The sequence below is a fragment of the Ursus arctos genome, unplaced genomic scaffold, assembly GCF_023065955.2.
Source record: "Ursus arctos isolate Adak ecotype North America unplaced genomic scaffold, UrsArc2.0 scaffold_3, whole genome shotgun sequence".
Taxonomy (NCBI): domain Eukaryota; kingdom Metazoa; phylum Chordata; class Mammalia; order Carnivora; family Ursidae; genus Ursus; species Ursus arctos.
In genome coordinates this window covers 71,119,424-71,146,274 of record NW_026622985.1, presented here as the reverse complement: position 1 = coordinate 71,146,274, position 26,851 = coordinate 71,119,424, and the positions used below count along the sequence as shown (strand labels likewise).

Sequence of the window (26,851 nt, the reverse complement as noted above, 5' to 3'; positions counted from 1 at the left end):
TTGCTAGAAGCTATTTTGATTGTTGGTACTTCTGATTTTACTTTAAACTAGAAAAGACTGTACCTAAAACACAGATTCTTGAAGGAGTGATGAGCATCTTGGGAAAAAACTGTATTTGCTTCATTTGTAATTTAAAAGACATTCATGAAGGAAGAAAATTTAAAAGTAGGCTGAATGGCATGCCAGGCTAGACAGGGATTGGGGTCACATTCCCCTCGCTTCTCGCTCAGCGCCTGACATCATACGTAAGCCATTACTCAAAACAGTTGTGAATACCATTTGGAAAAGTAATCACAAAACCTTCTTATAAATATCTTTCTGTATATTTTTATTTCTTTCTTCAATACATTCCTCTGATTTTGTTCTAGGCTCGCAGGAAGGAGGTATTTATCCAGGAACGGTATGGGAGATTTAATTTGAATGACCCATTCTTGGCACTGCAGAGAGACTATGAGGCAGGTGCCGGCGATAAAGAGAAGAAGCCAGTTTGTACCAACCCCCTCTCCATCCTTGAAGCAGTCATGGCCCACTGCAGAAAGATGCAAGAAAGGATGTCCACACAGCTGGCTGCTGCTGAAAGCAGACAAAAGAAGGTATTGAGACTTTCAAACAGTCATTTTTCCTATAACACAGTGTAGGATGAAGAAGCCTTCTCCAGGCTTGTTGTTTGTTCTTAAATCTTGTCATATTTTCAAGAAGGGTGGGGATAATTGCCTCAAAAGGCAAAATGCTGACAGATTCTGGTGACCCTTTTCAAATATAATTAAAAAATAACACTAAGCTATAAAATAAGAATAACAAAGAAATTATGTTTTCTATAAAGGTTACTTTGATGCTTTCTTTAAAGTATGCTTTTTTTTTTTTTTTTTTTTTTTTTTTTTTTTTTTTTTTTTGGACTTCCCTTTCTGGTGCCATAAGACATGCTTAACTGCTGGGCGGGGGGGTGTGATCCAGTATTGCAACCAGGGCGCTGATCAGATGGTGGTGTCCCCAACTGTCTCAGATATTTCTTTGGAACTAGAAATTACTTCTTTAAATTATGTCTTTGGAAAATGAAATCAGCATGAGGAGAATAGAATGAAATTTGCGTGGTATATGCAATCTAACAACATGTCATCTTGAAGTCCTGGTTCGTCTCAAACTCGCCTCTGGGGTCTGATGGCCGTGTCTGGGGCAGACCTCCAGGCTCCTGCTCACATGTGTTTCATTTAAACCAACCTCCTCGCCCCTCCTCACCTCCCCCACCAACACACATACACGTATTTATTATTGTACTGGAGTACATGCTTCCAAGAGTCCTAAGTGATAAAAACTTTCCTGACTTACTGCCATCAGCCATAAGGAAATATAAGTTCAAATTTTGTTCTTCTGATAGGCTTCCCAGACTACTAATTCCGTTTATTAGAAGAGAGTGAAGAAGTCAGAGAAGCTAATAATGTCTAGTATGATTAGAATTAAAAGTAATCTGTTCTTCCAACCATTATTAAAGCAGTGTGTCTTCGTCCTTTTCAGAGAACTTGTTATGGTTCACATGTAACACCTGGTTGACAATGAACCTGAATGCAGTATACTGTAAATATTTATGATACTGTCATTTAGTGTCCCTGCAATTATATCCTTGCATTGACATATATGTGCCCATGTTCCAGTATAGGTGTTGAGTGAAAGCAAACCTCTTCTTCAGTATGTCCCGCGGTAGAAAACTAAAAGCACTGGGTAAAATAGCACGGAAGACTAGAAGGCTTTCCATGTGTGTGAGGCAAAATCAAACAGTTTTACTCTGAACTTTACAAACCCTTTACAAAGCCCTGCAGAGCAACCATTGAGGTCTCTGGAGATTTTCTGAAATCCCCAGGAACCGCATAAGCAAGAGCCAGTATATTTCAGCTGATGTCACTGAAGCTCATTTGTATTTCTTGGATGAGACACATTTCAATTATGTTCTTAACGTGTCAAATGAGCTATTTCATAATAAAGTATTTCTGCTGGGTTTTATGCTGTGCTATCAAAAATAAGAAAATATTTTGTTTTCATTGTAATTTGCATTTAATGTATAAAAATGCATGCTTTCCTAAATTTTACTTCAGTTTTGTATTTTATCTATCATTTCTCTTGTAGGAGAAAAGGAAGGAACTCATTTCAAGTTGAATCAAAGATTTTATTATCTAGCTGATTTTTTTTTTTTTAATCAACTTACATCCTGTTTGTTTCTGAATGACTGGGTCATTTCCAACCTGGCTGGAAGTGAAAGGAAATTGTTTCTGTCCTATGGGTCCTGAGAGGCTAATACGAAATGAGCCAGTGATCTGTCTCCCACGTATAACGGGGATACAGGAGTCCTTTATGGTCAAATTCATTGGCCTGTGTAGTCTCAGTGAAAGGTTGCTCTGATAGGCCGTGCTGCTCTTTGTCCATAAAGAATATTCTCTTCTGGTAGATTGTAGCATGTGAGAAGTTAGATTTTGTACTCTTATCCTGAATCTTTACTTTTAAAGAAAATATCACATCCGTTGATAAGAGCAGAAACACCAAAGTCATCTTTTTAGCAACGAAATTACCTGTAACCTTTCGTCCTGAAAGTAAATATTTTAACCAAACGTCTTCACGTCTCTTGCGTATAGAATAAATTGAAGCTCTAGAAATCTAAAATCAGAAAGACAAAAAATCCATTATTTTAAATGAGTCCAGTTCTTTAAATTACTGCCAGAACAGAAGTTGGGGAAAGCAAAGGTCCCATTATCTACAATTCAAGTATTTATTATCTGACACTGGACATAGCTCTTTGGTAATTCTAAGACATTTGGCCTGAGCACTGCTCCGGTTGGCCTTTCAAGGCGGGAGAAGAGGCTCCATGCTCATTCATGCATTGATTCCTGCTGAGACTACTAATAGGAGGGTTAACTGTTTGGTAATTTGTGTGCCAGGAAAATTTGGGCAAGAGTCAATTTGGCAAATGGACTAAGCCTGTAAAGCCACTTTGAATAAGCTAATGAGTAATCATCATGGGGAACTTTGCCTCCAGTAATCTACTTTCTGTTTAGAGCCAGTAACCCAGGGTGGAATGATATTTGGGTTTTCATTATTTATTATGTGCATCATATGTTAATGGAATTTCTATTCTAATTTATTTTCAATCATTTATTTATACTTATAAAGTATAATTTCTAGCCCTGAAATAGGAAAGACTTTTTGATTTGAACAGAACCTTTACAAGTCAGAAGCCAAAACAAAACCTAGAAAATTCAGAGGGGAGCAATTTTTTTTTTTTTTTTTAACCAGTGAAAAACTAACAGTCGTTCTGTATTAACTATAGCTTCTTCTAGCTGGCAACTTAGTATAATGAGGTAAGTTGAAAAGCACGAGATGTGCCAGGCAGGATTCTTAGTGTGAGCTGGTGAAGCCAGTATTCCTGAGTTAAGCAGGAAAGTGTTTTGGTTGGCTTACAGCGTGGTAGAGCATGGCTGGGAAAGCTGGGGGACCAGGCCTTAATCAGCCAGTGTTCCTGACGAATGATCACTGTCGATCTAGTCTGCAGTGGGTTGTTACCATCATGCTCTAGGTCTTAAGTGGTGCCTCCTCTGGCCCTGCTTTTTGCAACGCTCATTTCCAATTTGAAGCCTAAGAGCAGGAGCATTTGGTTGGCCAAACAGGCCCCCCACTCTCTCTCTGGCTGTAAGGAAGATCAGGAAAGCAGCTATGGGGCATATTTAGCTTCTACCAGGGAGAATCATAAGGTGGAGAATGCTCCTAACATAGGAAGGAGTTTCAGGTGCTAGACAACCAAAGAAATGACAAATGGGTCAGAAAAGAGCAATCAAATTATTTGTTTTAATTTATTTCATATGCCTTTTTCTTCCTGTGATGAATTGTACTTGGTTCTGCCATTTGTATTCAGCACTCTCTACTTCATTATATAATACCGTTATATCAAGCATATCATTATATATGCTTTATAACATAGAAATACAATTTAAAGTTGCTCTCTAGACTTTCAAGAATAACGTGATAGAGAATCATCTAAAATACTATTTTTTAGAAAGCCTGTTTAGGACGTCTTGTACAAGGATGGTTGTTTTTTTAGCTCATTCATGAATCTTATATAATTCATTTTGACTCCCCGGGAGCATTGCAGAGTGATTATTAAGGGGGGAACTGGAGACTGAGGTCTGTGTCTGTGAGCAGAGATTTGGAGGAGAGGGTAGTTCACTTGATCCATGTCTTGCCCTCCCTCTCTTGAAACTCTAGATGAAGAGGAGGGGTCAGATGAGAACTGCAGAGCATGACTGATAGCTGTAGCCCCTATAAGGAAAAAATATTTTAATGTATCTCATTGTTAGCTGTTTGTTGACCAGGATTGGGCAGATGGGTAGAGGTGACCAGGTGAAGGGAACAGAAGGCACTGAGTGAGTATTGAATGATTTAGGGCAGCAGTGAGGAATACAGTTAAATGTCATAGAAGTATTTTGTGGTTGTGACAAACATGCATTCTGCTTTCTCATTTTACAGTTGACCCTAATTGCTTTCCTCTCTGTTTTCCACTTTGAATTAGATCTAATTGCCTTTACATTGCTGCTCTGCTCCCACCTACATAGTTTTCCCTTTCATTCTGTAAAAACAGTTGTTTGGTGCTTCTTCATTCATGGCTTCCAGTCTGGGTGCTATTCTTGGAGCAACCACCCACTTTCTCACTACCAATGAAGCTGTCTAAGTTCTCCTAAGCTCTTCCACACAATCCACTTTTTTTTGCAAAAGGGTTTGGTGATACTGCTCATGCAGAATTTCCCTTCAGGGAATTCGGCCACTACTTGAAAATGGTTGTGAGTAGATACAAAGTGAACAATAATATAACAAAGTCAACTGGAACTCCATAATCTACGTATATAGGAGGTGAGGATTCCTTTATAATTGTAGTAATGTGTGGTTGAGTTGGGGGGGGCTGTCTCTACCTGACTCCTTAAATCCACAGCCCTCGGTCACTGCTCAAAACAATCCCAGATTGAGCCAGTGAGAGCCCTTTTAAGCTGACTCCTTTTGATATGTTTCCATCATTCTTTGAGTACTTCCTTATTTTCTTGCAGCAAACTATTCCAGGTTCATCTTACATTTTTCCTATCCCAGCCTCTGGAATTAGCTATTACTCCGGGGACCATTAATTTCTTTTTTAATGGAAAATGGTGTTTAGGGACAAATCTAGAGCTAGGAAATTATGTATATTTACCATAATCATATATATTTTTATAAACACACATATATTTATATTTTATTTATATGTCTATTATCAAACCGTGAATTCATACTGATATTGAAACCTCTGATTCTAAACCAAAGCCATAGAGTATGTTCTTGTCCTTTCTCTATTTAAAACTAATTTCTCCAATAGTGAGAAACCTGGCTCCCATTATACTTAAATTGATTTACTCATTACTTGAGCCTAGAACACACAGGGTAGTTTCAGAATTGCTAATCCATAGCACGATAAAAAGCGAATATACAAACCTGGAATTCACCATTTTAACAGCTCTTTAAGGATATATTTACATGAAGTGAAACTTATACATCTTAAGTATACAAATTGATGAGCTTAAGAAATGCATATACTTGTGGAATCTGTACCTCTTATAAGATAGAAAATATTTCCTTCACCAGAGAAAATTTCCTGGAATACTTTCCCCATAAGTTCCTTCCCCAATCCAAGCAACCACTGAACAGTCTTCTGAGTTTTTTCATCATGAATTAGTCTTACCTGTATAGGAGAACTTCAGGTAAAATGATGACTGTAGTTAAATATTAAGCCTTAAATGCAGAAACTGTAAGTGTCTCGATTTTGTTTTTTGTTTTTTTTTAATTTTTTAATATTGAAGTATAGTTGACATACAATGTTATACTAGTTTCCAGTGTATAACATAGTGGTCGGACAGTTCGGTACATTATGCAGTGCTCCCCATGGTAAGTGTTGCTACTGCATGTCACCAAACAGTGTTATTACGGTATTATTGACTGTGTTCCCTCTACTGTACTTTTCATTTCTGTGACCTGTTTAACTGGAAGTTTGTACCTCTTAATCCCCTTCACCTATTTCACCCATCTTTTCACCACCCCCACCTCAGGTAACCATCAATTTGTTCTTTGTATTTATGCATTTGTTTCTGTTTTTTGTTTCTTCATTTGTGGTTTTCTTTTTTTTTAATCCCCCATGTAAGTGAAATCATGTGGATCTAGAGGGTATTATGCTAAGTGAAATAAGTCAGGTGGGGAAAGATCAACTTTGCTTTTCCTTTATCAAAATTGTTTTGCCTGTTTTCCTACAAATTTGAAATCAGTTTGTTGGTTTTCCCAAAAGTTTGCAGGGATTGAAATTTTATTGAATCTGTAGACTACTTTGTTGAGAATGGACATGAACAAGATTGAGTCTCCTAACCCATTATCATAGCATATTTGTCCATTTTTTAGTTTTTGATGATTTCTTTTAACAATGTTTTATTGTTTTCAGTGTAGTGGTCTTAAATGCCTTTTGCTGGGTCTACTCCTAAGTATTTTATGTTTTTGATACTGTTATAAATCACACTGTGTTTTTAAAAACTTTTTTCCAGGTATTTATGGCTAGTATACAGGTATTGAAATTATTTTTGTATGTTGACATTGTATCCTGTGATCTTGCTAAGCTTGCTTATTAGTTTTAGCAGTTGTTTTGTATATTATATATGGTTTTGTGGGTAAACAAACATATCATCTGTGAATAGAACCCATCTTACTACTTGCTTTCTAAGTTGCCTGTCTGCCTGTCTGCCTGCCTTGTTCTCCCCACACCCTCCTATCATCATACTGACTGGAACCTCCAGTGGTATATTGTTGAATAGAAGTGGTGAGAGACGACTTCAGTGCTTTCTCCTTTTCTCAGGGAGGAAAGAGTGAGTTTCAACATTAAGTATGATGTTAGCTGTGCTTCTTTATAGATGCCCTTTACGTCACTGAGGTTTTATTCTAGGTTGAGAGGTTTTTATCATGAATGGGTTTTGCATTTTGTGAAATGGTTTATCTGCATCTATTGGTGTGGTGTGGTCATGGTTTTTCTCTTAAGTCTTTTAAGGTGATGAATTACACTTATTTTCGAATACTGAAACAACTTGCATTCCTGAGGTAAACTTCAGAGGGTTACCTTTTATTAATCTTTTTAGTATATTGCTGGATTTGGTTAGCCTGTATTTTGATAGGAAGTTTGCATCTTTATTCATGAGTGATCATTTTTCTGTAAATTAAGAAAAATCCTTGACTGGTTTGGACTTCAAGGTAATTCTGGTATAAAATGAATTGGAACATTTTCTTCTCTCTTTTCTGAAAGGGTATATATAAGTTTGGCATTATTTCTTTCTTTAATGTTTGGTAGACATCACAGGTAAAGCCATATGAACTAGAAATTTTCTTTGAGATAAAGTTTTTATTTGTGGATTCAAGTTCCTTGAAATATAGAAGGCCATTCCAATTTTCTTTTTCTTTTTTTTTTTTTCTTTTTAAGATTTTATTTATTTGACAGAGACAGGAAGGGAGAGCACAAGCAGGGGGAGTGGCAGAGGGAGAGGGAAAAGCAGGCTCCCTGCTGAGCAGGGACTCCCTACCTCACCCCCCCCCCCCATGCCTGCCAGGGTGATCCCAGGACCTTGGGATTATGACCTGAGCCAAAGGCAGAGCCTTTGGATTATGACTGAGCCACCCAGGCGTCCCAAAGAATGAAACTAATTCCTATGTAATCTTTACTTCTAATCCAGTGGTTCACAGCCAAGGACAGTTTGCCTCCCACAGCACTTCTGGCAAAGTCTGGAGACATTTAAAAAAAAAAATTTTTTTTTTAAAGTAATCTCTGCTCCCAGTGGGCAGCTTGAACTCACAACCCCAAGGTCAAGAGTCACACACTGTACCAACTGACCCAGCTAGGCACCCCCATCTGGAGACATTTTTGGTTGTCACACTTGGGGAGAGGGTGCTGCTGGCATCAAGTATGTGAAGGTCAGGGATGCTGCTGAACAGCCTGGTATGGACAGAACAGGCCTCCACGGGAGAAAAATTACCTGCCCCAACGTCCACAGCACCAAGGTATTGTAAATATAGGTAAATGAATCTAGAGGTTTAAACTTGGACAAGAGAACACAGGTAAAATTCAGCATTTTGGAACTTGAAAACTAATTTTTGTCTCAAGATCAGGAGCACATGTGGTTTGGTGTTTGGGAGAAAAAGGCTGGAAACAGCACCTCAAGTGTTCTAGTAAGCACTTAACCTGCTTATATTCAGACTCCAGAATGTCTCCTTGCAGCTGGCAATAGCTGAAATATTTGCTTGATTCTTTCAGCCATTCAGCAACCACCTCTGTCATTCAAGGTGGTGTCTCCCCCATGAATATGTAATTCAGGAGTCAGCCACGGATTCTGATGGGGTTAATTGTGGCAGCCCTAGTTCCATTTTTGACTCCTCGAGCCAGTATAGGGAGCACTCTGTGCTTGAGCTCCTGCTGCCCGTGCTGCCAGGACAGGGAATTGCCCTCACTTGAAAAGCTATACAAGGGCAAATCTCATCCAATTCTTTTGGCTCCTCTAAATGGAGGGTGTACTTCTCTCCTCTTTTACCACTTACTCCTCTCCAAAGCCTTCAAATAGTTATTTTTTAAAAATATTTTTTTTCTAAGGGTTTGTAATTATTATCTGCAGAAGAGCTAGTCTAATAAAAGTTATTTCACCATTATTGATAATGAAACTTTCTCTGATGTACTTTGTAATTGAATTATGACTGCTATCTAACTTATTAAAAAATCCATCTATATATTTAATATGGTCAATTCTGTAGATCATCGTTTGCCTATAAATGTGTTTTCCGAGGAAAAACACTGTGCAGAAGTGACATACTTTTAAATAGCACAAATAGTTATTGTATTATGAATTGAAAACATAACATATTTTAATGCCAGGCACAATGATACATGCTTTACATTCATTGCCTCATTTAATCTTATAAAGTAATAAGTATTAATGCTCTATTGTGCAGATAAGGAAACCAAATAGAACTGAACTTTAGGGAGAATTTACCAAGGTCACACAGCTGAGAAGTTTGGGATCAGACCTTGGTACTCCATCACTTACTCTTGCAAGCACAAAGACTTTGTCTCTGGGCCACAATGGCCTTGGAATTTTTTTTTTAATATAAAAAAATATTTTTAAGTGTGGAATACATTTATAAACCAATTGGAAGGAGCCGGTATAGAGGGGGATGTTTATTATTTACAAAGAGCAGTGTGATAACGGATGGAGCAAGTCTCAGGTGACAGGGGAGAGTGAAGTTAATTGTTGAAGAAAGTCTGACCTTGAACAGATGGAAGTCTTTCTCCCTTAGAGTGAAGGGAGGGAAATAGAGATTGATGTGGTTATTTAAATATATATATATATATATATACATATATATATATATATATATATATATATATATATATATATATATACATGCTTAAGGGAGGAGACAGGATGTAGAGGGAGTGAATTTTCTTGATAGAAGAGTATTAGGGTAGACTGAGAGTTAGTTGAGTGGTCATTGGGTGATGTTTTGGGGAGAGTGGCAGAAGTTTATTCCCTGAAGTGTAAATGGTAGAGAAGGCTAAACAAAGGTAGAATGATTAATGACTGGGGCTCAGAACGCAGTGGAGTCTGGAGCCTTGTGTTTGTAGGTGTATTGGTTATGTGGCTTCCTTTGTGCCCTACTCTCCGTGGTAAGAGTTAAAAAAAACTTGTGTTCATCTGAGCTAGGACTTATAAGGTCTGAGTGATGGAAGAACAAAGATGCAAAAGAATTACAGGTGCGTTGATAGTAGTATAGTTTTCTGTATAAATATGTGAGATTTGTTGAGTGGATCTCCTGTTAGAAGTCTTTCTTCAGTTTGATTCTCAAGTGTGATACGTAAGTTATCATTTCAAAAATAAAATGTGATGACCCCTAGTGAAGAAATAGTGTGGGCAAGATGTATGATGTGAGAAAAGCTTGAGACAAGTGGAACCTGGAGTCCCATGATGCGGACTCTGATTCACTAGATGACGTCAGAGAGATCACTCATTTGGCCTTTAGTTCATTGTTGTGTAAAATGAAGATAGCCCTCAAAGTTCTACAAAACATCTTTTTCTTTTTCCAGCTTCCAAGGTAAATTATGGAACTCATATTTTTAAAATAAGCTGAAAATTGACCTAGTTTGGCTTTTTCCAACATCGCTGTAAGAATTTGGGACAGTGGTGAACACAAAATTTAAAATTCTCTTTATAGTTCTAACTTTGTGTATGCCTTCTACAGAAACTTACTATTTGATGCATTTAGAAGAGTTAAATGTGTTTTGACTATTTAGAAGTCAAATTTTCTGTGAGGCATTTAGATGAATAAAATATGCATATTAATATAGTATATGACAGCACTGTTGTTCCCCACATCTTACCCAATCTAGTTACGAAGTCACCCCTAAAATTTCATAGAGTAGAGCGTATGTGTAAAAACAGTTGTCACTAATTATTCTTGGGGAATTATCTGTATTCCTAATCACTTATTTATAGGACCCATGCAACGCCATTCAACTTTTTCAAGGGAGGAAGCATCCTAGAGTAAATGAATAATATGTCTGGCTCTAATGAGCCATTCTCTCCTTTTGATGGTGACCGACTGTGAAAGTAATGGATTTCTCAGCAGGGTGAGGGGCAGGAGCACATTCCCACAACTGATGGATCATGTGAGCATCTCCTTCTGACTGTGATTACTGGATCTCACGAGAGTATATTTATATCTAACATCTGGGGTGGTAGTCGGTGGGGGGAGTCCTTTCTGGGTCTTTATCAGGTAGATCTGCTTTAACCTTTATGAATCATAAGGCCGTTTTATGGACTACCAGTGGAATGCTTCCCTAGTTGGGCAGGTCAGGCATGTGGCCCTACCTGACTACTACAGCCCAGCGCGGGGATTTGCCCTTCACGAGCACCTCATGGCAGCAGGTGCTCCTCTGGAAAGAAGTGAGAAACCCGTATAAACATGTTACAGTAGTGCGTCTCGGAGGCTGTAAGGCCTGTGTACTCGGGCCATCAGTGTGCAGAAGTTTGTTCATAAAACATAGTTCATTAAATATGTTAATTTTATTCATCCAGTCAACACTTAAACACCACTGTGTGCCAGGTACTGTTTTAGGTCTTGGGAACAGCAGCAAAGAAGATCTAGTCCCTGCCCTCATGGAGTCACATTCCGGTGGGGGCATGTAGGTGCTAAGCAAAGGGTGACAGGTACAGGGGTGGGAGGGACCATTGTTTTCAATAGGGCAGTGAGAAGGAGGCCTCGCAGTGAAGGTGACAGTTGAGCAGAGGCCTGGAGGAGCTGAAGAAGTCAGACTTCTGTCCTTTGGGTGCTTTTGTGCATATTTAAAAACCCTACCTGGAGATACAGAGGTGTTTTAAAAGCTCCTCTACATTGATCAACTAGAAAAGTGTTTCTTTGGAAAGCATAAATTCTAGTGGCCTGTGGCTTGGTGAGCAAAGAGACTCTTCTTTTTGTGAAGGGAAAGGTGCCCTTTCCAGGCAGATGCAGCCCCAGGCCTGGGCAGACACCGGGTGAGTAGACAGGGCTGGATTTGGGCTCCCACTCACCTCTCCAGCTGGTCTTCCGTGTGCGGTGCACAATCTGCTTAGCCAGGAGCCCTGCATGAAGGTGTGCGGTGGAATTCTGGGCAGAGAGACGGGAGACCCAAAGACCCTGAGGCAGGCCAATGTGCAGGAACCAGGGAGGCCAATGTCGTGGGAGCTCAGGGAGCAAGTAGGATTGGAGGAGATGAGGTTGGACTTTGGGTTCGCTGCTACTGATCATAGTTCTAATAATATTTCTTTAGTTCTTACAGTTTTCAAAGAACGCTCAGATGTGATTTTGTATGATTTCTACAGCAACCCATCATAAGAAGCTTGAAGTTAAAAAATAAGTTAAGCAATACAATTTGCAAATACAGAAACTTAGAATTTAACTGAAGTCCTGTTTTCAGCACTTCTCTTTATACTGTACCTCAAAGATTCGTTAATAACCTTAAGGCACTAAACCTTTAAAAAAGAAGAACACCAGTTCCCTTACAGAGTTCTATTTTCACAAAAACAGAACTTTCTGAACTCTGTGTTGTGATCTGAAGTATCAGATTACTGTTCTTTTTCTATTGTTTAATAGATTTTTAAAAATTCTCTATTGCTGTGATTTAGATGTTTTCATTAAACCATTTACATCTATTTTCTCATTTAATGAGTATCTAAAATATTAGCTTTCATATCAACACATTTTAGAAATGTGGCACTTTGGCTAACCCAAATCACATAGCTGTTACACAATTAATAAAAATCTTGCAAGAAGCACTTCTTTGGCTGCGAGGATTCTCCGCGTGTTAATCAGGGCTGTCCTGTGAATTTCTTTCAGCTAGAGATGGAGAAGCTTCAGCTGCAAGCCCTCGAGCAAGAGCACAAGAAGCTGGCGGCCCGGCTGGAGGAGGAGCGCGGCAAGAACAAGCACGTGGTCCTCATGCTGGTCAAGGAGTGCAAACAGCTCTCGGGCAAGGTCCTGGAGGAGGCCCAGAAGCTAGAAGATGTGATGGCCAAACTGGAAGAGGAAAAGAAAAAGACGAGCACGTTAGAAGAGGAGCTCTCTGCTGAGAAACGAAGAAGCACCGAAATGGAAGCTCAGATGGAAAAACAGCTCTCTGAGTTTGACACCGAACGGGAGCAGCTTCGTGCTAAACTGCACCGAGAAGAAGCGCACACCACTGACCTCAAAGAGGAGATAGACAAGATGAAGAAAATGATTGAGCAACTGAAAAGGGGAAATGACAGCAAACCAAGCCTCTCTCTCCCCCGAAAGACAAAAGATAGGCGTTTGGTCTCCATATCTGTGGGAACAGAAGGACCTGTGACAAGGTCTGTTGCTTGCCAGACAGACCTAGTGATAGAAAGCGCTGACCACGTGAAGAAGTTGCCTTTGACCGTGCCTGTGAAGCCTCCCACAGGGAGCCCCCTTGTTTCTGCAAGCACGAAAGGAAACGTGTGCACCAGTGCCGCGATGGGCAGACCAGGTATCGACAGGCAGGCTTCCCACGGTGACTTGATTGGCTCCTCTCTGCCTACTGTCCCACCTCCAAGTGCAAACAGAATTGAGGAGAACGGACCAAGCACTGGCTCCCCAAGTAGCACCCCCCCACTTCCCAATAGCACTGCCCCTCCCACCGTGCAGACGCCAGGCATAAGTCCCCAGGGCTACTCGCAAGCACCACCTACGCACAGTTTACACTCACCGTGTGCCAATGCAGCTTTGCATCCAGGTCTCAACCCACGAATCCAAGCAGCTAGATTTCGATTTCAGGGCAATGCTAATGACCCAGACCAAAATGGAAATACTACCCAAAGTCCTCCATCCAGAGATGTCTCTCCGACAAGTCGTGACAACCTAGTGGCCAAACAACTAGCTCGGAATACTGTGACCCAAGCACTGTCAAGATTTACGAGCCCTCAAGCAGGAGCGCCCCCAAGGCCTGGAGTGCCCCCTACGGGGGACGTTGGCACCTGCCCTCCGGTCGGTCGGACCAGTTTAAAGACTCCTGGTGTAGCACGAGTTGACAGAGGAAACCCTCCACCTATCCCTCCAAAAAAGCCAGGGCTCTCCCAAACTCCTTCTCCACCACACCCCCAACTCAAGGTTATTATGGATAGCAGCAGGGCCTCCAATGCAGGGGCCAAAGTTGATAACAAAACTATGGCTTCGCCTCCTTCCAGTTTGCCACAAGGGAACAGGGTAATAAGTGAGGAGACTCTCCCTAAATCATCTTCCCCTCAGCTGCCACCAAAACCATCCATAGATTTAACTGTGGCACCGGCAGGCTGTGCCGTTTCAGCCCTGGCCACGTCTCAGGTGGGTGCCTGGCCTGCTGAAACCCCTGGACTGAACCAACCTGCATGTTCAGAAAGTTCCCTTGTCATTCCCACCACCATTGCCTTTTGCTCTTCCATAAACCCTGTTAGTGCCTCATCCTGTAGAACAGGTGCTTCAGACAGCCTCCTGGTAACAGCATCAGGTAAAGGGATTGAAATATTATACCCTTTTTTAAGAATGTGGCCTGTTTTCTCACTTGCCTTAATTTTCTTCACATTGCCTTGAAACTTTTTTTTTTAATTTGATACGGTTTTGGTTTTGTTTTCCTATTTCTTTCTTCTCTCTCTCTCTCTCTCTCTCTTTTTTTTTTTTTTTTTTTGTATTTTTCTTTAAAAGCTCCAGGGTATGGTGATTCGTCTTGCTATACGAATTGTGGTTTCTTGATGCTAAGTGCCTTCTTCTTTTAAATAACCTGAAGGTCGTGGTGTGGAGCACATAGAGACCATTAATATAGAGACACTGAAGCATTTCCATGGGAAGAAAGACTATTCCTTCTTTTTAAATATTTATCTCACAAGGCTTCATATATTAGGGGGTCATCACCAGACAAGCTGTGTTCGATTCCATCCCTTCGGAGATAATGTTAAAAAATCCCTTCAAGTGGTTATTAACACTACAGTTTACCTCGGATTATCTAATCAAATTGATTAGATTCACTCTGTAATTGGTATGTTCTAAGTTAATAGTGGTTTGGTATTCTTTTTAACCTCAAAAATAGAGTACGTATATTTCAAGTCTCTGTTCTAAGTTTAGTTTCTTTCAAAAGCTATTTATTCTGTTCCGGGCTGTTTTCTTCCAACACTGGAGCACAGATGGATAGCATCGCATGTAGGCCGTAGTGGAGAAGGTTTTCCTTGCAGATGTGGTTTAGGAAGTAGGGGACTCTTAAAGGAGTTGATAAAGAACTGGATTTTTCCCTTTTGTTATACACTTTTGAAGAAAGCATTGCTTTTTTTTTTTTTTAAGATTTTATTTATTTATTCGACAGAGATAGAGACAGCCAGAGAGAGAGGGAACACAAGCAGGGGGAGTGGGAGAGGAAGAAGCAGGCTCATAGTGGAGGAGCCCGATGTGGGGCTTGATCCCATAACGCCGGGATCACGCCCTGAGCCGAAGGCAGACGCTTAACCGCTGTGCCACCCAGGCGCCCCGAAAGCATTGCTTTTTATTGACATGACTGGATTAGTTCTTCGCTGAGTAAATGTGGCTCTAAAATAATGTCAGAGTGTCAAAGTTCTATTGAAACTTGACAGAAGTCTCTCTTACCATGGGGTCTTAGTGGCTACCAGAGACCACTGGTTCTAATGAGAGGGAACTTTAAGAATTAAATGAAGGTTTGAGTCATGTTACATTTAAAACTCAGGGTGTAGGGAGTGGGAATGAGAAAAATAGGTAGCACTGTTCTTGCTAATTGCCAGGTAATGAGAGCAAAATGCCAGGACTTACTTATCTAATTATAAGCTGTCTCCTTGAAATTATGCTCATTGAGAGGCTGTTATTCATAGTTTGGCACATAACTGGGAATTGGAAACAGCATGGACTTTGATGTCAGGTCTGCGCTGGAATCCAGGCTTGGCAATTTATGGCTGTGTGTTTTGGTGATTTTCTTGGACTGAGCAAGTTTTCTCATTTTAATGTGGAGCTTATGCTACTTACATGCGGTAGGGTGGCTATTAAGATTAACTATCCTAACATGCACAGAGCTTGGTATTGCACTTAGAGTAGCATGAGTGGTGAATAAATAGAGGTGATATTCTGGCTTCATTGATATTGCTGCTTAAAATATTTTTTGAAAATTTGCTTTAGAATTGACCTCACTGTTATTACCTTGTGGTCTTTACAGGCATTCAGCATTCCATATTTTTAATTCAAAATGGTATTACTGAGCTGGACAGCCCTTCTCATGGCCTACAATGATGGTAGCTATTTTCCAGAGCTAAACCCACGCTCAAAGGAGGAATTTTTGCTGCCATTTAGGAGAATCAGAGGATGTACTGTAAGGTCTGAAGGCCATCTCGAAGCACAGGTTCCAAAATGGTTGGGAGCCGTGGCAGTGCTGTTGACATAAATGCATGAACCGTAAAATGGAAAACACTTCCTGGGACATGCAAATTTTGTCAGTTTTTAAAAACTGCACAACCATCTTTGCTTTGGACCTTGACGCTTTGCCAGTGATTGTCCCGGTCGTTACTATGGTTTAGCTTCAGTGTCCTGGTTTCAGTGGGAAAGCTTTAAAATCAGCATCCATAACTGAGGAATAATTTGTCAGTGGGATCTTAAACTTGGAAGACAAGAGAATTCCTAATCTATTATATATTTGCCAGAACGACCTAGTGAGGATAGTGTGTAATTTTGGATAAAGGAGCTATAATCCCTCCGAAAAATGCCCTTTGCTTCTGTCTAGAGAGCAAAAGAGGATAAACAGTGGAACCAAAGAAGTAGCAGCCACTGAAGATAGGTGAAACTTGTTCCTCATTTTCTCTTCTCTGATTTTGCAATTTGGCCAAAACCATTTCAGAATTCCAGGATTACCCTTGGTGGGATGATAAGTTTCTTGGTTATAGGGAGGAGTAGTCATTCAGCAAGCTTTTCCTGAGCATCTAGTCTGGGGATTAGTATTACAGTTAATAGGAGGGGTGATTAAATCAACTGTGGTTGTAGGTCAGCCTAACTTTCCCAAATGAGAAACAGGATTTGAGCTCCTTTACATTTGGATTGCCCCTATGTCTGCCGCCATGCCCGCCATGCCCGTTGCAGCCAGGAAGTGCCAGAGCTCCCTCCATCTTGCTTCTTAACCTATCTGTGCCTGGGTGGACTTGTGCCTCTCCAGATCATAAGCTCATTGAAAGTTATTAATCTTCTAAATAGCCACTAATGCCGTTGTGGTTGGTAGGAGCAGGGCCTGAGGACAGAGCATATCTGCCAAATCCTTGGTAGATAAATGTCTGTTCCAAATTCAATGAGGAAAAGAGCTCTGGACTGAGTCTAAGAAGGCAGGGTTAGTCCACTTCTGCCTCTTTCTAGTATCACCCTAAAGAGCCCATTTGCTCTGAGCCATTAGCTTTTTCATCTAAAAATGAAATCATTGAGCCAAAAAAAAAAAAAAAAAAGTTCCAGACCAGAAAGATTTATTAAACTTGCCTGTTGAATTTTTCAAACAGCATTACATTACCTCTCCCTTCTTGGAGAACCACTAGATCCTGTATCTTTAAAACTCTAAAATTCTGAGTTTCTATATCAGCTTTTATCTGTGACAAACAATTATGATTAAGCTAAAGGACTCCTGAGGAGAATTGCAATGACAGAAGATACCATTTTAATGAATTATATTGTAAATTACTTGATTAGCCGTTTTTATGGCCAAATGTTAAATTTTTAAATAGCATTTTAAATTCTAATGAATTAGAATTTCTTGTTCCTCCTGAACATGTCCAGTGAATGCATTTCGAACTGTTAGATGAACAGAAGCCTAAACCAGAAATCACCCCAGGCAGCTGTGTTTTCATACCCTTGGAAATTTATTTCTGGTTTGTTTTGTTTCTTTGGGGTTTTTGTTTGGGGGTGGTTGTGGTTCGGTACATTTTATTTATTTGGTTCAGACATTTTTCCTTAAACATATATTTTTAAAAAATGATCTTCCATGTATGATTGGCTTCAAGTCTAAATCTGAAGATGAGATTGACCTGAGCTATGACATTAACCCTCTCCACACTCTGAAGCTGATGCCAGAAGCTGTTCTCAACTTCTCTTCCCTCTCGCATTGCATGTTCTGTCTCTTCCCTTCCTCGCCCACCGCATGTTCTGCAAGATGCTCACCTTTACCAATGTTTGCCTGTGACACTGCAAAGCTGAATGACGTTTTTCTCACATCATTAAAGTAGCTGTGCGACGCAGGTCTGTTCTATCATTACCTAATCAGTCAATAAATATTACCATTTTTATCATTGTTGGGAATTTCAAATGAACAATAAAGTGTCATGGTAAAGTTTTATTTTATTTTTCTCATATTGATAGGATTCATTAAAATAACTTAATTGGAAATGATAGTGGGGATAAAAAGTTTATTTAAACTTTAAGAATACTTGGTAATTATAAAGCATTGTTCTTATGTAAAAGATTTTAAAAATATATTGCACACCTCTTAGAAAATTTTAAAAAATTCATGTATATTCCTCTGTTGTTTTGTATGACGGAAAACTGACTCTTGAGTGGTCTAAAGATTGAGAAAATTTTTGAATGAATATTTTCTCTTTCATAGCTTAGCATTAGAAATAGTTTCTCAGGAATACTATATCCCAAGTTGCCATAGAAGGCAGTTAAAAATATATCTGTATTTAAATTGTCCCCCAAAGCCTGGAATTGCACTGGAAAAAAAAAAAGAAAGAAAAAAGAAAACAAAATCCAAAAGAAGAGCAACCCATTTGATATATAAGTGTTGATATTCTTTAGAGGATATCAATAACCAAGACTGCTTGGGTGAGCTAGAGGAGGTGGGGGCAGGGGGGAGGGCAGTGAGAGGAGAGAGAGGGAGGGGGAGAAGGGTGGGGAGAGAGCGCACCAGGAGCTCAAGGAGAGAAACTCACTGTGTTGTGAGCCACACTCCTGGTCCACAGAGGACCACCTTGCAATGCCTTCATGTTACCTTTGTGTTTGCTTTGCAGTCAAGGTGTCATACCTTGGTGTTTATAATTTCTCTGTTTATCATCCATTTCTAATAAGTACTGATTTAATTTTTGTGGGCTTGTTTTTTTGTTTGTTTTTAAGAAAATACAAAAGGTAAAATGTACCAGAGAGGAGCCTTCTTGTAAGTATGAAGTAAAAATACTACTTTTGTAAGAAGAGCTAATGAATATCAATGGGAAAATATCATAAAGTTTAGATAAATATTTAATTTTATGAGCATTTGAATTTTGTATGCCATTGCAGTCTAACAGGGTAAAAACAATACATTATTCATGGACCCAAATAATTAATTATGAAGATGTAATATCCAGCTTTTAATAAACAGTCTTGTTTTATTTGTATAAACTGCTTTTTTTCACCAAAAATTTTTAAAATACCAAGAAATCCAAAATCAAGTTTTAATTATACAAATTTATTACTTACTAATGTAATATCCGTATACGTAGACTATTATCCTGATACCAAGGTGGAGGAAACATAAGAGGTCCATCTATTGTGTCCTACTACAGAGAACGTTACTGGGTTTATGTAGAAAGCGTACCCTGAGGAGTGAATATGTGTGCAAAGCCCCCTCCATATACACCACCATTACTCTGAGGTATTTGGGGCTTCAAAAGGAAGAAAGTACAATGACTTATTTTGAAAGTTAATTGTATCTAAAACACATAAAATACCTATATATCACATTAAATAAACATTTTTACTTTACTGTTTTTACAGCCTTTTGACCAAGGAAGAATTCAGAAAATTTTCCATGTTATATGCAGCCGACTTCACACACTTAACAGATTCTCTTCTAAAGCTGCTAAATACTGATGAGAAATACCTAACTATGATAACTCTTATGACTCTTGTTAAAACTATATGGTAGAGTGTCCTGTTTTGTTGGCTGGTTAGAAGTTTCTGGTACACAAGTTGTAAAGATGGCCAGACGATAAAGTCTTCAGAATCATGTTGTGCATATTTATGCTGCTATAGAATATTCTAGATTCAAATACATATGTTGTGCTTCTATTAGCTCTTGATACTGAATAGCACTTGGCTCCCTCCATTATTATTTTTTTCCCCAAAATAAGGGACTTCAAGGAATGTAAATAGATTTCTTGGCAATATTTGGTCCATCTTAATGGTCTGTGTAAAATTTTTAGTTAATTACCTTGGAAACATGGTTGAAAAAAGAAAATCTCTATTTCTTACATTATTTCTGGACCTAAAGATGTCAGTTCACTTTTCAGATTGATATTGAAATTGAGGAAATCTATACATAATTTTAAAATTCAAATTGTTTTGAAACCCTGAAGTGGAATTTGAACTTTTAAAAATGAGACAGCCATCTTAGTTTCCTAAAACCAATCACCACTTTAACATTTATCTGTGTAAGACTGACAACTAAAAAGAGTATGTCACCGTGTATGTTAATTTAATTAGGTACAAGATTGAAATAACAGTACAGATTTGTGCTAAGTAAATATTAACAGATAATGTTAGAAACTACATAATCCTCTAAGGATACATATTCATATGTCTGTGTGTGTGTGTGTAATTCAGAAACAAGTGGGTAATATCTGTCTCTTGTCCTTGCTCCTACTCTCTAACTAGGGTCACTTTAACCCACAGGCTGGTCACCCTCCCTAACCCCTTTGCTAATGAGTGGTGGTCCTGCCCCCCTGGCTGGCAGGCCCACCCTTCTTCAGCAAGCTGCTGCCCAGGGAAATGTCACTTTATTATCAATGCTGCTTAATGAAGAAGGACTGGACATAAATTACTCCTGTGAAGATGGCCATTCTGCCTTGTATTCTGCTGCTAAGAATGGACATACAGGTAAAGATGGCGAGATCTTACTCTTACAAAAGATAGAGAGTCAAAAGCATTGCTAACCATTGCTATGACCACAGGGTCTTTTGGTTTTGATTTTTCTCTTACAGGTGGTAGTGGATACATTTTTTTTTTACACGATTTAAAGTGTGTAAATACCGAAAAAAAAAATCCAAATTGTGGTTTTGTAAAAATGTAAGATTTAAGGATCACCTGGGTGGCTCAGTTAAGCAACTTGATTTTAGCTCAGGTCATGATCTCAGGGTCGTGAGATTGAGCCCCCATTGGGCTCCATGCTCAGCACAGAGTTTGCTCAAGATTCTCTCTCTCCCCTCTCCCTTTGTCCCTCCCCCCATGCTCGCTCTTTCTCTCTCAAATAAATAAAAATCTTTTTTTTAAAGTAAGATTGTATTGCAGATAGCAAAAAGTGATCTTTGTTTTATGCACAATGGAATGTATTGTGTGTTTCAACATTTGGGGTCTAGTACTATGAACCACATTTTAGAATTGAGCCTTCCATCTGTGATCACTTTAGTCAGGACAAAATAGCTCTAATTTTTCTGCTAGAATACCTCTGTGTGAAAGTCAAAGTGACAGGGCTTAACACATGCTACAGTGAGGGCAAGTTTTAGTAGTTAGAAAAGGTCATGGGTCTGAAACTGTTCTGTCGTTGGAACAATTTATAGTTATTTGGATTTTTTAAGAGAACCTAGGAGTTGTACAGCCAGAAAGGACATATTGATGAAGTCTGGGAATTATTCTTGTTTCTTAAAATGCAAGTCTTGTGGTCAAATTTACTAAAACATATGGTAGTGCAGAAAAAGATAATTTGACTGCAAATCCAAAATCAAATAGCATTGCTCATATAAGCTGCATGATTGTTGAGTAATTCAGAGAAGTTTTCAGAGCTTCACTGCATTCAAGTGGACTAATTGGCAGAATCTAGTGAGCTAAGAAGATAGCTCATGATTTTAAAAGTACCTTCGGATTTTTCTTTACTTCAAAAGCCCTGTGGGAATTTTCTTTAATGTAGAGAAATTAAATCTAGTAAATACCATGGGGAACACGCATCCTAGATGATATTTATTCCAGAGTCAGGTGACTTTATGTGGGTTTACCTCATCATAGAATTACGTGTAGGATGACCATCACACAACAGTGTTTTAAAGGTTAATTATCACAAAGTAAGAATTTAACTATTTAAATACAAAGAATGGTATTTCAATTTGGTGAGTAGTTTTCGTTCTCTATCCAATAACGTTATTTCCTGGGATAGACTGGTGGAAAAATCTGGTAAAACATTTTCTGACACATAACAATCCTTTCTCTCATCAGCAACTCCTCCCAAAGCAACACACACACACACACACACACACACACACACACACACACACACACATCTCGTCTTACTTAGTTGGTGAGTCTGGGGCATTAGCATCTTCTGGAAAAGAAGCTACTTTCTCTGTAAAATAGCCTGTGGAGTCTCATATCCACCATGCTAGAATTGTCAGGTGGACCGTGCACGGGAGAGGTCCTTCAGGTTTAGCATCTATATGGAGCTCGTTTAGAATTTGGCTCACCATAACTCTAAATGGGGAATTTAAATGGCTTTCTATTAAAATCCATAGACTGTGTGAGATTGCTGCTGAATGCAGAAGCCCAAGTCAATGCTGCTGATAAAAATGGCTTCACACCCTTGTGTGCTGCAGCTGCTCAGGGACATTTCAAGTAAGTGATGCTCTGAATTCTTCTTTTTCCCCCCAATGAGAAGAGTCTCTCTATAATTTGCACACACATTTCAGGTCTGGCTGAATGTGTAAACTAGTGCTCAAAATCCACTGGCAAATAAATTCACTAAATATACTTGAAGATTTAAATGCAAAGCAGGACCCTAAATTTGCTCTTCTTCTTTAAAGGTAAATAGTTATATAGGAGGGAACTAAAGAAGAGAAATGTGTTGGGTGTCCAGCCTCACATGAATGAACTTGCTTCTGAAGAAGAAACTCGATTTATAGTCTATCAACATACATGCGGTGATACATACACTGTTAAGGACTGTCATTCCCTGTTTACCACCACCCCAACACAGAAAAGCTTTTTTACTTGTGATGGCATTAAAAATAAATCCTAGAATTATATTAATTACAATAATCTTAACTTTCGAGTGGCAGTTTATTCACTATTAAGTCCCAATATATTCACCTTGTTTTATCATTTAAAAAAGTTGAAACAGAAACTTTTAATACTAAAAGTAATTAGAGCCCAAACCCAGAAGTACGTACCGATTGAAATATGTGTAAGTTTAGCAGTGATTTCTTCAGTAGCCTACCAAGTCTGTTGAATATAGCCATGGCTTTTGAAAATTAAGAGTCATGGTTTAATAAAATAGAATGTCACTAAGCTGCTTTCTCTGCCTGTGCTGAAATGTCCTGTGGGAATGCAAGCTGTTTTCAACTTTTTATCTAACTATCCTGCTAGAAATATGTGGGGTTTTTTTTAAGTTTTTTAAAGTGTTAATTCAGTTGATTAACATATAATGTATTATTAGTTTCAGATGTAGAGTTCAGTGATTCCTCGATCTTATTATATAATACCCAGTGCTCACTACATCACATGCCCTCCTAATGTCCATCACCCGGTTACCCTATCCCTCCACCCCCAACCCCTCCAGCAACCCTCAGTTTGTTTCCTATGATTAAAAGTCTCTTATGGTTTGTCTCCCTCCCTGATTTCGTCTTGTTTTATTTTTCTCTCTCTTCCCCTATGATCCTCTGTTTTGTTTCTTAAATTCCACATATGAATGAGATCACATGATAATTGTCTTTCTCTGGTTGACTTATTTTGCTTAGCATCCACATCATTGCAAATGGCAAGATTTCTTTTTTTTTTTTTATGACTGAGTAGTATTCCGTTGTATATATACCACATTTTCTTTATCCATTCATCTGTCGATGGACATCTGGGCTCTTTCCATGGTTTGCTATTGTGGACATTGCTGCTATAAACATTGGGGTAGAGGTGCCCCTTTGGATCACTACATTTGTATCTTTGGGGTAAATCCCTAGTGCAGTTGCTGGGTCATAGGGTAGCTCTATTTTCAACTCTTTGAGGAACCTCCATACTGTTCTCCAGAGTGACTGCACCAGCTTGCCTTCCCACCAACAGTGTAAGAGGGTTCCCCTTTCTCCGCATCCTTGCCAACTTCTGTTGTTTCCTGACTTGTTAATATTAGCTATCTGATAGAAATGTTCTTTAACATATTTCATAATTCCTGTAATATGGGTTTTAAAGTTCACACTAATGTTATTAATTATAAATGTAAGTTTTAAATATTCAAAATGCATCTTTAAAGTATATGTTATTTTTTCTGCATGTCCGATGCACACCTCAGTGAGTTTATTGTTGAGGACCATAGATGCTGGTTTTGCTGTTACTTTGTACATGTGTCCTGAGTCCTCCAGAAGGGATTTCTTCTTCAGGCCTATGCATTTATACTTATTGTCACCCAGCTTTCTGTACTGCCACTTACGTGGAAAGTCTAGGAGTGCCAGGAATGCAGGCTTAGATAGGTTTGCCAAAAGGAAGAACCCCAGGGGTTGATTAGTTTAAACATACATGAGATACAAACACATATCAATATGTAACTTATTTTTAAAATATATATAAACCAAATGTTTTCAAAAACCCAGAAAAAAAAGCATATATCTGCAGTAAAAAAATGAAGATTGATGTGCATTGCTTCTTAATTTGATTATGATTTAGCCCACTTTTCTCCATTTATTTGAATCTGATTTTACAAACACTGTGCATAAATGCCACAATGTCTTGGATTTACCTCATTTCTTTCCTCCTCGATTCTCAGAGCAATGAGTTTCTGCTTAGCCCGTCTTTTTCCTTGTAAGTAGCCCCCCTTCAGGAGACAGGGTAGCCTCTGCTGTCTGTTGTGCCCAAGGCAGCCCTTTGCTCTGCCTCCCTGCTGCCTTTTATAGTGGAGGCACATGGTGCCCTGCTGTCTGAGCTATTTATAATTATTTTCTCAAGTGAAAATTTCAAAATGACTCAGCAGTCTGACTTTTTTCAAGGTTTAATCTATTTTGAACCACAAATAATATATATGTCAACCACAGTTCAACCATTCATCCCAATTAGTTAAATATATTGCAAGGACTCCACGTTTACAAGTTGGTTACAGAAAAGTGTCAAAACCAAGTTTTAGCACTTGATCGACGCTGCTATTTTAAATTTTCATGGGAGTAATTACATTTGTGATTAAAATATATCTTCTAGCCTTGCTACAAAACAGTACCCATATAATAAGACCCGTAGTAATTGATAAGTATGCAAGTAAAAACAGTGGATGTAGAAAGATACAGAATTGCTTTAGCATTATTTCCTATATTTAATATCTGGGTCAGGTGCTTCAGAAATCAAACCAGTTTTAGTGTGATTAATCATAATCTTGTACTCAGGTGTGTAGAATTACTAATTGCATACGATGCCAACATTAATCATGCTGCTGATGAAGGACAGACACCTCTATACCTGGCCTGTAAAAATGGAAATAAAGAGTGTATCAAACTCTTATTGGAAGCCGGAACTGACCGAAGTGTAGAAACCAGAGTGAGTACCAGTTTTTTTTGGGGGGGGGGGGGGCGGTTTATCCTGTAATTTACCCTATCTGCTAACTCTGTAGGCAGAAAACCAAGATATACTAAAAGAGATGTTGTTTTGTTTTGCTTTGCTTTTAGGCTATCAGATATGAACAGAGTCTGACCTCTGACTTCTGTTCGAGTGTCTGCTAATGAAAAGCCTTGTCTGTTAGCCTAACCAGTCCTTTATCCTCTGAACCTCAAATTATTCATCTGTAGAACAGAAACATGAGTACCTGTGTCCTGGCTATTTTCCGAATCAGGGGAGATAATGGAAGTGTAAGTTTTTAATCATTGGACAAATAGTACCTGAGCACCAGCTGTCCTCAGGATGGGAGAGACAGCAGCAAATCAAATAGTTCTGTCCTCATGGATCTTATATCCTCACAGGACGGGAGGGGCGACCATAGGCAAGTAAGTAAACAGATAGTAGCTGGATGTTTCCAAGATGGGAGTGCTTGGGGTGGGGGAATTCCTTCAGTTGGTGGGGAAAAGTCTTCATTGAAAATGTGACAGTTGGGCCAAGATCTGAAAGATGCAAGGGTGTGGGCCAAGAAGAGACACGGGGAGAAGCGTGCCAGGCCAGGGATGGGAGAGCAGTGGTACCCTCAGTGCACCTCAGGCAGGCCAGTGTGGCCAGAGGCCAGCCACAAAAGGCCTCGTGGGCCATGGCGAGCACTGGAATAAGCCCTTTGGATGGATGGGTTTAAAGAGAGGAAGGACATGACCTGAGTCATTTTTATGAGTCACTTTGGCTGCAGATTTGAGAATAAACTGTAGGTGGGGCAGGGCAGCTGTAAGGGAGACCCATAGGAATCTGTCGTAATCCAAGGAAGAAGCAATAGTGGTTTGGATCAAGGTTGAGGGGTAGAAATGGTGGGAAATGGTCCACTTCTGAATATATTTTCAAAATGTATATTTTATAAAAGAGCTGCAGAAGTATCACCTGTTGAGGTGGTGACAGTAATAATGATAGAAAATTATCGCATAGCGGCTGAGAGAGATCAGGCTCTGGAATCAAACCTTTGAGGCTCAAACCAAGCCTTCACAAAGCTGTGTGAGCTTAGGCAAGTTATGTTACTTCTCTGTGTCTTGGTTGACCCCTCTACCAAATGAGTCTAATAACGGTAGTCACTGTTAGAGGTATTAAGTGAAACGAGGCTGTCTATATAAGGTAGTTGGTAGAGTACCTGGGAACTGTAAGCAATAAACAGATGTTAGCTGTCACCATGGTCACCACTATCATCAATTATAACATGGGACTCCTTGCAAGGTGTGTCAACAAAAGGAAGTTTTGTGACAAGATAGTGCCCATTGCCGACACTTAGAGGAGGGTTGTCTGTGCTCTCTTTTCTTCCTCTGACTGATGTTTGTTATTGCTAAGATTGTGCAGCACCTCACAGAGTTCAGGGTCATTGTCTAATTTGCCTCAGAACCGGAAGCACTATATGCAGAAATCCACTCTGGACCCCAAGTCACTCTTGGCTCCGTCCCACACCGTTCTGGTATCTCCTGTACAGGGTGCACAGATAAAGTCAGGGATTTAGAAACTGAAGACAAGTAGAGTCTGATGCATGGAAGAGTCTTTGCATCTCACTCCTGGCTCAGCCACACAGAAGTGTGTTTGAAACAAAACTTCTCAATTAGCCCTCCCAAATTTGTCTTCATCAACCTGTTGTGTAACACTTGAAGACCAAGGCATCAGCGCTGTGCACACTGACATGCGTTTCTCTGATGACGCCCTCTCTGGG

At 39.4% G+C, this 26,851-nt stretch overlaps 1 protein-coding gene across 3 annotated transcripts in view; it reads left to right on the top strand.

Annotated features, from left to right (window-relative positions):
* The window catches only part of CTTNBP2 (cortactin binding protein 2), a 145,571-nt gene that overhangs the window by 60,752 nt on the left and 57,968 nt on the right, over positions 1–26,851 (top strand). For 2 of the 3 annotated variants that reach the window (XM_026510029.4, XM_026510030.4), the window contains exons 3-7: positions 369–593; positions 12,451–14,095; positions 20,254–20,457; positions 22,080–22,179; positions 24,921–25,071. In XM_026510029.4, coding sequence (XP_026365814.3) covers positions 369–593; positions 12,451–14,095; positions 20,254–20,457; positions 22,080–22,179; positions 24,921–25,071 — 2,325 coding nt within the window. The remainder of the gene's footprint in view (positions 1–368; positions 594–12,450; positions 14,096–20,253; positions 20,458–22,079; positions 22,180–24,920; positions 25,072–26,851) is intronic. The other variant, XM_044387842.3, reaches the window with a different exon arrangement.